This window comes from Rhinolophus sinicus, chromosome 14 (genome assembly GCF_057876585.1).
Source record: "Rhinolophus sinicus isolate RSI-liver-muscle chromosome 14, RSI-T2T, whole genome shotgun sequence".
Lineage (NCBI taxonomy): Eukaryota > Metazoa > Chordata > Mammalia > Chiroptera > Rhinolophidae > Rhinolophus > Rhinolophus sinicus.
The window spans coordinates 127,219,717-127,231,513 of NC_142514.1; the positions used below are offsets into that span (position 1 = coordinate 127,219,717).

The 11,797-nt window shown below is 38.7% G+C and overlaps 1 protein-coding gene across 1 annotated transcript; it reads right to left on the reverse strand.

Moving 5' to 3' along the window:
- Positions 1–2,649: 2,649 nt before the first annotated feature.
- Positions 2,650–11,275, reverse strand: LOC109451371 (tripartite motif-containing protein 77-like). Its single transcript, XM_019739558.3, has 5 exons — positions 10,865–11,275; positions 8,956–9,051; positions 5,962–6,192; positions 4,420–4,540; positions 2,650–3,143 (listed from the first exon to the last, which is right to left on the reverse strand). The coding sequence occupies exons 1-5, from the start codon at positions 11,273–11,275 to the stop codon at positions 2,650–2,652; spliced, it is 1,353 nt and encodes a 450-aa protein (XP_019595117.2).
- Between the last annotated feature and the right edge of the window lie 522 nt (positions 11,276–11,797).

The window sequence follows — 11,797 nt, forward strand, 5'->3', positions numbered from 1 at the left end:
CCACCTCAACACCACCAAAGCCTGACTTACAGAATTCATTCACCAAAGCAAATATCTAGCAAAGGCCAATGTTGATTAAATTTGACAGCCAAGATGACATAGGTACAATCATTGCAAGATATAAGCTACTAAAGCTCACTGAAGATAAGAGCCAATAAAATGAAAACCTCTATATTAAAAAAAAATTGTATTTGTAAAATAATACATTCCCCTCAGACTTCTATTTTGAGTAGAGATGGAGTAGCAGGGATGGGATTTGCTGTTCCATCTCAAACAAGGAAAACCCAGAAAGGTGATACAAAACAATAGCTTTCAAACCTTTGTCAATAAGCAACAAAGGAAGGTAAACTGAGAGGGGAACAAAGGAGGGAAGCCCAAGATAGTCCCATTTTACTGTCTGGAGATTTCCAGACTTAGCCCAGGGAGGGGGAGCTCAGACAGGCCCAGTGGCCTCCCTGAGTCCAGGAGATGGGGTTGGAAGTTCAGGGAAGTCACGGTGGCTGGAGTTCCTGGGACTGAGTACTGGTTGAGGATAGATAGAGCTGCACAAAGGAGCTCTCCAGAGATCTGCAGAGGCCCCACAGCTAGAGTCTACAGCCCAGTGCAGATCAGGGAATGCTTGAGAGGAAAGTACCTTAGGTCAAGGAAAGAACCCCACAGGAAAAGACAGAACAATGCCTGCAGCACGCACAAGGCTAGGAAGAGATCCCACAATCCCCAGTGGAGAATCCTCACACTACAGAGCATATCTGGGAGGCCACTTAGGAGGGATTGCCCCAGTGGTGGGAGAAATCCAGCCAAGGCTCAAGACCTCTGGTTCCTCCTTACAGAGGTTAAGGACAAGCCTTTGATCCAGATCGTCTCAGACTCTATCCCACCTAACTGACTGGCACTGTGAATGTCCCCAAGTCAAAACAGCAACAGAAAAGAGAAAAATAAAGATTTAACGCACACACTTAGGACAAAAGGTGTCTCTGTCCCCAGTTCCTCTAGCCACATAAAATGGCTCTTTTTGATGCCCAGGTGCCCATGCCGCTGCAAACACTTCTGCCATTTTTCTCTTGCTACTCATTGCAGCATTGGGACTGGGGCTGCTCTTGGGGGGAAAAAAAAAAAAAAAAGAAAAGAAAAAGATAAGGATTTCTTCCCTCACTTTTCTGTTCTCAGGGACCTCTTTTCCTGTTCCATTGACCAGAAATTGGGTATTTGTGTTGGACCTTTTGCTGTATGCACCTGCTGTGCTCTTCAGAGTAGTGCGTCTTTCTTCAGTCCAGTTATACTGGGAAAGAAAAGAGGAACTGTGACTCCACAGAGTGCCAGGCATTGGGTAATTGAGTCTTCTCATTTCACTATTTTTACCTTTCAGAGTCCTCACATAGTTATTTTTGGCGGTCCAGATTGTAAATAACAGCTGTGGGCGAGATACACTATGGAGGATTTTTTTCCATTTTAGCTGGTTCCAGATGTCAATAGAAAACTTTTAAGTATGCAGCAACTCTTGGAACCTTCAAAAGATGAGGGCACAGTCAGGAGGCTTTAAATAATCCCTTAAGCAACTATAGCTGAAAATTTAGATGTAGTGTCTTTTCTACTACACTTTCACAGAAGTGAATTTCATCTCCGGATTATCCCCTACCCAATATTCTCTTTGAAGGGAGAGAGAGTAGGAGAGGGAGGGATGGAAGGAGAAAGTATGTATGTGTGGGGGTGGGGTGGGGTGGGGAGTTTGATTTTTTAATATACAAAATAAAGGAAAAAATGTTTTTCTTGTGATGAGAACTGTTAGGATCTACTCTGTTGACAACTTTCATATATATCATACAGCAGTCTTAATAATTATGTTTTACATTACATCCCTAGCGAGATTGTATATATATATATAATGTATATAATATATATAATATATAATATATATTTTATACGTATAATATATAATACATGTTATATATAATATATAATATATATTATATATAATATTATATATATATATATATATATATACACACACATATATATGTATGTATGTATATATATTGTATTCTCCGACAGGTGTTTCATTCTTGGAATGTGGCTGTGAAGAGGACTGAAACTGGCCTTCCTTTCTTGTAATTTTCAAACTAGAAAAGAAGACCCAAATTCTGTTGTGAGTTCTACAAAGGGAAAGTATAAACTGTCCTTGAGGTTATATTATAATGTGACCTAATCCAGTTAAGTAACCTGAGAACTGCTGGAGGAATAGGTCTTAGCCAGATGAATGGAGGAAGAAGAGAATTCTATACTGGCAATGAGTTTTGGCAAGAATTCTCTGGAAGGACAATTCTCTGTGCATTGCATTTATCCATTCAGCTGGATTTCCACACCCAGTTTTTCTTTCACCTCTAGCAAGCTCAGATGGCAAATGAAAAGTGCATAGATCCAACACAATACAATAAAAGAGATCACTTTATTTAAATAAAATTAAAAAGACAAATATCCATACTTTATCACCACTTTAAAAAATAATACAACAAATGTGTCTCCTGAAGGTAAAATGAAGTTAAAGACAATGAGGTATAAACTGATTTTCTCCATTCAAGAAATCACTGGGACGTGAACCTCCTCAGCTTTTAGAATTCCCAAAATTTGCTCAGGTTTGTGAACTGTTTCTCATCATTTGGGTCCAAAGCAAATGAAAGGTTTGAGAGGAAAAGAGAAGGAGCATGAGAGGAAATTACAGATGAGGGAACTTTTGGCAATATTAACAAAGCTTACTACACCAAATTCATAGTCTAGAAATACCCCTACCCAGCCCTGAGGTCTTTGAATATATTGGCGTATTAGTGGGGAGGTAGAGAAGAGATTGACATGGTCATCCACTTTGACACATAGAAGTAGAAAGAGACCCTCAGAGTTAAGGAGCATATCATTCCTATTTGCCCAGGATTCCTTGCAAAGCCCTATAATCCAATTACAGGAGCTTCCCACATCCACCTCCCAGTAATGTTTGCCAGATGTGAAGGTCTGTGCTCCCCACGAAGGAGTGTACTCTGAACTTGCTGGATTACGGGGTGAGTCTTGATGGTCCAGACTGCACTGCAAATGTCTCAGTTCTTCAAACAGAAGCACGTCGTACTTGCTTATCTTATGGTCCAAGGTAATATACACTTCAGTAAAAAGAAAACAACGAAGTCAAAGAACAGGTTGGAAAAGTTCTGAGGGCCAAGTGCAGCGGTGTTCTGGCAAAGTTTTAACAACCAAATCTCTGAAACAGAACAAAACTGATTTGTTTTGTTCACTGGGTTACTCCCACCCCACCATGGCCACTTTCAAGGAACCAACTATTTAGCAATTGCTCATAAAATTCTGGAACATCTAACAATTAGCATTCATGAATGAGTCAGTACTCGCAGGCTCCCGAAACCCGTTTTTCACAGTGACCACCATGGTGTGTCACTGGGAAGACAGGCAGATCAGCAAGGGTTTTTTGTTTCTCTACAGAGCAAGGAAATCTCTAATCATACAACTAGATCAATGGGAAATTTGAGACTATGTAAAGATATAAAATGTCTGACTCTGGCTTTATTTGTACCAGCACATTGAAAATTTGTGAGCTCATTCATAGAGGACAAGTAAATAGCAAAATGGCCCTTAACTTACTTAAGCCTTCTCATTAATCAACGGTCCCAAAATAAAATAAATATAATCACAGTAATAAATATACATTAAATTTAAAATATATTGTTATTATTTCCTAAATAGTGATCACTTTGCCTAAGCTATCAAGATATAACATTTAAACAAGCAAAGGTAAAATTAATTGGAAATCCATATGTTCTTTTTGCAAGAAGTGGTTTGTCTCAGAATTTCATCAAGCCAGAATCCACCTCCTCCCATCCCAGGTCAGGTTCTCCATTGTCTGCCAGCCTTACTCCCTACATTTGTCTCAAGTTGCCCTCCACACAACAAATCCTGTGTTCCATTTGTTTTGTGGTCATACTTGTTGTTTATAAAAATACCTTTATTCTTTCTTAAATCTTGTAATTTTTCAGATACATTTATTAAATATTTAGATAAACATTTAAATAGCAATATTAAGGTGCTTCTAAATACCTGAACATCTACATAAAACCACAGTGAACAACTAAAAGTTGAAATACACTGAATGAATATGCAGTTTTATATGCCAGAGAGCTTTTTGAAAAAAAATCACTGCAAGTAATCTTATAACAAACTGTCATATTTGATTATTTTTGACAAGCTTAGTTAGCTTTTTCTGACAGTTACTACACAATGAATTATAAAGTTAGTTATAAGGGGTTCCATATTTACCTCTTTCCCTGTTCTCTGAAAAGAATAACAGAGCAATAAGAAGAGGTCACCCATATGTACCTGTTCACGGAGGAAATGCAATTGCTGTCCCACCAGAGCGCTGCCTCTCACCTCGGAAGTTGTTAAGCCTTTCCGACATCCCAGTGATGGTCCATGCAGTGAGCTGTGGGTCCACAGGCTGGGGCATGTAGAGCTGCACTAAGTGACCTCTGCAAAGAAAAAGACCCACTTCCTTACAGCCTCAAGGGTCTCATTCGTCATGCATCGAAGATGGTTCCTCAGAATCCTAACAGTTTGGTTTAAAGGGTATGAATTTAATTTCACCCATTGAGGAATACTGCAGTTGCTATTATATTCTGATGTGCTTCCCTGCTGTGAACACATCAATCCCTGTAGAATATATCATCTTATTTATAATGTATCTGTTTTCTCCTCCCTTCTAGCTACTCTAGGAGAGCCACAGAGAGGTTCTCATTTAATTCCTGAAATCCAATAAATGCCAAATGTTTGGAACATGCCACATTATATATTGAGCCTCAGCTCTATAGTATGTTCTTTCTTGGTGATTTTCCCTTCCTCCTCTTCTCACCATCCTTCCACCTGCTACCTCTCTGAGATTATTTGCCTTTCCAATAAAAGACCTGAAATAATCCTCAAATAATGAGGATTTTGAAAATTATAGGCAAGAAAAATAGTTGTCTTCTTGCAAACTCTACATTAAACCTTTCAATTTGAGGCTTACCCCTAAACCCTTACTTTTACCTAAAGGTAGTCTCCTCAAAGACTGGAAGTCTTTTAGAGAAGGAAGGAATACATACAGACAGAAAGAAACTTACCACTAAAAGGTGGGTCCATCTTAGCAGAAATAGCCTGACCACTGGCATGTTACCATGACTTAAGTAGAGGGGTAAACTTACCTTATCACTATGTCTCCTGAATCCTGTAAAGAGAAGAAGAGGAAGGCTTAGTTTTCAGTACAAGGTGACTCTACTGTTTAGTTTGACAATATGAGACTTGACTGGAAAATTCAGTATTCCTGTTTTCTTCCTTTGGCAAAATCATGTGTCATTCTTCTTAGCCTTATAAAGGTGAAACTCAGTTTCACATTTACATACAGTCGATAAAGTCATGATCTTGATAAAATTTAAAATCAGAAGATGTTCTTAGGGCGAACACATGGGTGTGCTTTGTTGCAATCTACAGCAACATTCACAGATTTTCCCCCAAAATTCTTGTAAGGGTGTGTGGGCTCCTGATCTAGATCTTCAAAGGAGAAAGAATGAAAACATCCCTCATGTCTACATATTAGCAAGCCCAGATACAAAACTCAGTTATCTATTCACTCACAAGCTGTTCTGTTGCAGTTGGTCAGAAACTATAAATATAGCAGAAGAATTTAGAAGGAAATATTTTCTGTATGTTACTTGAACATTTTCATGTAATTTTTCTTCTCTTGTATATGGCAAATGTGACCTTGGGTCTCCAAGTTATATCGGAGGAACAAAACTTGCCATCACAAAGTCAGAAGAGGCAGAAACTGAACTTTGGACACAGAAAAAGAATGAAGGTGAAAGAGGATACAGACTTTAGTGGGTATCAATGATTTCTAAGCAGGTGGTGCTCAGACCTCTGGCATCCTTCCTCTGCCCTTACCTGGAGCAGATCCACATCTGATTTACGGCTTAGTTTCTTCAGCTCCTCATATATTCTTCTCAGGAGTTTCCCCATATGAACCATTCTGGTTACATTTCTCCCGAGTCGCTGAAAAATGATCCTGCCTTCATTTGCCAGGCTCTCTAACTGTTCTTCCAGTTCTTCATGGAGGTATTGATACACCTTAGGATATTCAGCCCTGATCATCACCATCCGTAGATTTACAAAACCCTGCAGTGACATTGGGTTATTCAGGTCGTGTATGTAGATGATTTTATTCTTCCCTTATCATCTGTTGTCTATGTGCCATGCACAGTGTACTTGTAGTCAGTTGGGGCTGCTTTAATGAAAACATCACAGAATGTTTAGCTTTGAAACAACAGACATTTATTTTTCACATTTCTACAGGCTTGGAATTTCAAGATTGGTGCTGATAGAGTGGTGTCTGTTGAGAGGTCACTCCTCAAATAGCCATCTTTTTGTTGTCTCCTCAAATGGCAGAAGGGACAAGGGACATCTCTGGGACCTCTTTTATGAGACACTTATCCCATTCATGAGGACTTTGCCCTCATGATTTAAGCACTCACCACCACCTCCCCCCCAACAACACACACATACAAGGTCCACTTCCTGTTTCCATCACCTTGGGGGTTAGAATTGCAACATATAAATTTGGGGGAGGTGGACACAAACTTTCAGACCATAGAAATACTACATGTAGCTTTATGCCTTTCCACTTCTAAGACACCACGTTTCCTTCCTTCCTTCCTTCCTTCCTTCCTTCCTTCCTTCCTTCCTTCCTTCCTTCCTTCCTTCCCTTCTTCTTCTTCTTCTTCTTCTTCTTCTTCTTCTTCTTCTTCTTCTTCTTCTTCTTCTTCTTCTTCTTCTTCTTCTTCTTCTTCTTCTTCTTCTTCTTCTCTCTCTCTCTCTCTCTCTCTCTCTCTCTCTCTCTCTCTCTCTCTCCCCCTCCCTTCCTTCATTTTCATTTATTTATCTTTCTGCATCATTGTTTCCAACTACTGTCCCTCAAATTTCACATCTTTTATGAAAAAAATAGGAATATAAGGTCAACTTTTATATTTTTTCCTATAAACTGTTACCAAATCTAAATTATAATCCATTCTCGTCAACATTCCTTCTCACAAACTGACTTTCTGCTGTCAGCAAAAAGCAACAATTTATTTCCTCAGGAAAATGGAAGACATCAGACATGATCTTGTAAAATTACCCCAGTTTCACCAGTGCTTGGCTCTGCCTGCCTCTTAACACCTAGCGCTACACCTATCTCCTCTTTACTGGTCCATCTTGTTTAGTCCCCTTAGAGATATTATTCTTTAGTTTCTACCCCACAATAATCATGCTCTCCTTTGCCGTGTCCCTTTGTCTCTTTCTGTCTCTGTCTATCTCTCTCTGTTCCCTCTTTCAGTGTGTCTCTCCCTGTTTCACTCTCTCATTCCATTACTTTTTCACACACGCTTTTCTCTCCTTTTCGCACAGTCTTTAGAAGTGTGCAAATTTACCAGATTATTTTGGAAAACCCCAAACTAAACGTCTTTGTCCTAATGACTATATCTAGCTTCTATGCTACACTTTTATCCCCATCAAAGCCAGACTTATTGATCAAATGTGATCAAACTCACTGTGCCTGAGTGTTCAATTTCCATTATTTATCCAGGAATGACTCCTTCTTCCTTCTATTCCCTACTCTTTGCTGAACTACACATTCCAACTTACCAAGAGCCTTCTTTTCTTAAATTCAAATAATATGATTCATTCTTACATTACTTCACCCTTCTTCCTCATTTGACACTATTTCCTACTCATTCCTTTTATTAAAACCTCCTGTTTACTCCACTCTAGAAAGATGTATTGTCATAGAGCTGTTGGTTCCCTCCCTTAGCTCCTTTATATCTCTGCCCAAATGGAACCTTTACAGTGCGTCTTCCCTGATCAGCATACATCCCCCAAAACTGTACTCTTTATACATATCCCCTAGTTTAATTTTTTTGTAAGCACCCACAAATGTGACGTGTTATACATTTTACTTTTGTTTTACTTTGGGGATCAGATTCTTCCACAAGATTATAATCCTGAGATCAGTGATTTGTTTCTGTTTCTGTCCATTTCCATATCTCTTTGCTGGCCTAATACAGTGAGCAATACATCACAGGCTCTCACACGAATGAATGACTTATTAGGAAATACATCTTAAATGATCATTATAGTTTTGTTATTCCTCTTTGTCATTCTTACAGCATCATGTACAGATTCCTATTTAATGAACTATTATTCTCTAATGTTACCTGTTTATAATGTCTCCTTCAGAAGCGCTTGAGTTCTTTGAAGATAAAAATGTAATTTACTTCTTCAGGTTCTCAATTCATTTTTTGTGAATCAATGAATGATACAATCCAAAATCCTTAACTAGGCATTCACATTCTGACCTTGCCATAATTACATACCTCTCATCACTGTCTGTCTCATACCCTTTTGTGCTAATCAATAGAAGCTACTTACAGGTTACAAACAATTCCACGGTTTGTCTTACATTTACCTTTTTTTGGACTCAGATCTCTCTACCACTAATACCCATGAATTTACAAATCCTACTAACACATTAGCATCAGATTGATTTTTACTTGTTTGTGATGCTTCACTTAACATTCAAAGGTTACTAAGCTCCTATAGAACTCTATTTTTACCTCCACCCCAGTGATCACCGCATTCCATTGTGATAGTGCATTTTCTTGTCCCTGATGATATATTCATGGTAGATATTGCTTTATACAAAAAAATCAGGAAAAATATTTGTTACATATTGAGTTCAACATGAGATTCTACACTGCAGGACATATTTCCCTATAGAAAAACATGCCACTCTTCTTCTCATCACCCACTCAAGGGACATTATGATTTAATTCAAGTTCTTCCACTGTAGTTACCATGACTATCTGTCCCAAGCTGATTCCAAAGGAAACAGGGCCTACTGCTTACCTCCCATATTCTCAATATATCAGTCTCTTCGTTTAGATTTTTCTGATTTTTCTGTTTATTTTTCCAAATAGACTTCATTTGCATCAGAATACTCTCCTGCAAAAGAACTATAAATTTAAGCACTAGAAAACAAATATAGAACATTTCAAATACAGTTGTCCGTCATTATTCATGGTTTTGCTTTCCACAGTTTCATTTACCCAAAGTCAACTGTAGTCTGAAAATATCAAATGGAAAATTCCAGAAATAAACAATTCTTAAGTTTTAAATTGTGTGCCGTTCTGAGTAGTATGATAAAATCGTGCTCCAACCAGCCTGGGACCTGAATCTTCCCTTTGTCCAGTGAATCTGTGCTGTATACACTACCTGCCTAGTAGTCATTTAGTAGCTGCTTTGGTTATCAGATTCACTGTTGTGGTATTGCAGTGCTTGTGTTCAGATAACCCTTATTTTACTTAATAATGACCCCAAAGCACAATAGTGGTAGTGCTTGCAATTTGGGTATGCCAACAAGAAGCCATAAAAATGCATGTACGTATATGGAAAAAAACACACAACAACAACAAAAAAACCAGTATACAGAGGGTGCCAAAAAATGCATGCATGTTTTAAGAAAGGAAATAACTGTTAAAATTATAATATTCAATATATACTGATAACAAAAGATGAACACAAGTCATGTTTGACTTCTGCAATTATTAGGTTGGTGCAAAAGTAATTGCAGTTTAAAAGGTTAAAAAGAATTTCAAAAACCGCAATTACTTTTGTACCAACCAATACAAGAGGTGCTCAAGGTGGTTACCATCAGCGTCCAGACATTTCTTTTTTTTTTTATTAAATTTATTGGGGTGACAATTGTCAGTAAAATTACATAGATTTCAGGTGTACAATTCTGTATTACATCATCTATAAATCCCATTGTGTGTTCATCACCCAGAGTCAGTTCTCCTTCCATCACCATATATTCGATCCCCCTTACCCTCATCTCCCACCTCCCACCCCCCACCCCCCTTACCCTCTGGCAACCACCAAACCATTGTCTGTGTCTATGAGTTTCTGTTTCTCATTTGTTTGTCTTGTTCTTTTGCAGACATTTCATTATGGCAAACTACTGCTTGGGCAACGTTGACCAAAGTGTCTACTTGTATACATTTTTTTGGCACCCCAGTACATAAGGTTCTGTACTATTTGTGGTTTTTAGGTACCCACTGGGGGTTTTAGAATGTATCTTCCTGGAGTAAAGAGGGATGACTGTACCTCAAAAAGAGTTAAGAGGATAGGCATGAGACAAATAAACAGTAAAAAGAGCAGAGATGTCAGTGATTTTCCTTGGGAACAGTAACTGTCAAATCGGAGAGCTCAACCAAAAATAGAGCTTCTGAATTTGAAAAAAGTGTATCCATTATCTGAGGAACCTGGCACTGATAGTGCATATAATCTGGTCAATTTCCAGATGTGAATCTTGCTTCATATTTAATTTTGAAATGTTAGCCCTCAGTTTTTCTAAAGTACTATTAGAATATATTGGCCAGTGTTTCTAAATCTGCTATCATTAGAATAGGCTCATTGTAATCATGGTTGTAGTAGCCAATGACGGTCTCTGCAACTGGATTCATCCACCATGTTATTATACTTACCCTAAAATGCCAGCACCCTAATCCTCATCAACTTCATCATATTCCTCTCCAGCCCCAAAGAATTTAAACTTAAGAAGATAAAGGATATTTATCTACTTTCTTCAGTGATTTATCTCCAGTTTTTAGAACAGTGCCTGGCACATAGTGTTCAGAAATTCGATGTGTTTATTGCAGAAAAGAATAATAATAATAATAATCAGTGTATTTTTCCTCTTGCCTAGCAGACACAGGGACTTCCCACCTTTCAAAGTACATTCAGAGTCATTACTTACCCTGTAGTGCTGAGCAGCCTGCTTTGCTGGACAGTGCCTGTGAGTGGCATGCCCTGGGGAGTGAGCGCAGAATAAACACAGCAGGCTCCTGTCCATGTGACAGAAGAGGTGTTTTATTGCTTGGTGTGTTTTACAGAGCTGCTCGGCAGAGCTTGGGAACTGGCATACAACTGACTCTCCAGGAAGATGAACTTGTCTTTTAACAAAAATTGTGCTTTTGAAGTCCATTCGTGGTGATATTGTTCTGCACACAGGACAGTAAGTGGGAGTCTGAGTATTTTCCCACAAAAGGCAGAGACAGGGAGTACAAAAGCTGTGTCCACAGATAATGGTGACGGGGTCTGTGAAATAGTCCTTGCAGATGGAGCAGATGAGCTTGTTGGAGAGACACTGCACGAAAAGAGAATCCATGTTTCTGAGAAAATAAAAGGAAAGGGAAGTCCTTACCCCTGTGCATGTGAGCTGAGTTTAAGCCTTTTCTCACTAACATCGTTGGCACTATAGCAGGCCAGGCGAGGTTTTGAATAGGATGGTGAGGCACAAAGAGAGCCCTACAGACTGATAACATGCAGTATTGTTTTCCAACCTTGGCCTGCAGCAGTACTTCTTAGCTCCCTACTAGAAATCCAATATTTTTCATTAATATTATCTCTTTTACAAAGACAAAGAAATCAGAGGTCCTGGGTCCTCCCTAGTCACAGATAGTGGATCATGTTTTGTCCAAAACTATCACAGTTTTCCTCTTTTATTCCCCTCTCTGATTGGTTGGCACATGGTATGTGCTCCAATGCTCACCAATGAAATGAAAAAATAAGACTTCTAGGAGAATTCTACAAAATGTTCTTGCGCCAGGACAGATGCATGGAAGAAAAAACTGCTTTTTGTGTTTCTAGACATTATTTTAATACAATACCCATCTGCATAGACATTTTG

Coding starts and splice junctions, on each gene's coding strand:
- LOC109451371 (XM_019739558.3), bottom strand. CDS start 11,275: ATGGATTCTCTTTTCGTGCAGTGTCTCTCCAACAAGCTCATCTGCTCC. Junction 6,193..8,955: donor ATATATTGAGAATATGGGAG/GTAAGCAGTAGG, acceptor ATGTCACTGCAG/GGTTTTGTAAATCTACGGAT. Junction 3,144..4,419: donor AAGGCTTAACAACTTCCGAG/GTGAGAGGCAGC, acceptor TTTTTACTGAAG/TGTATATTACCTTGGACCAT.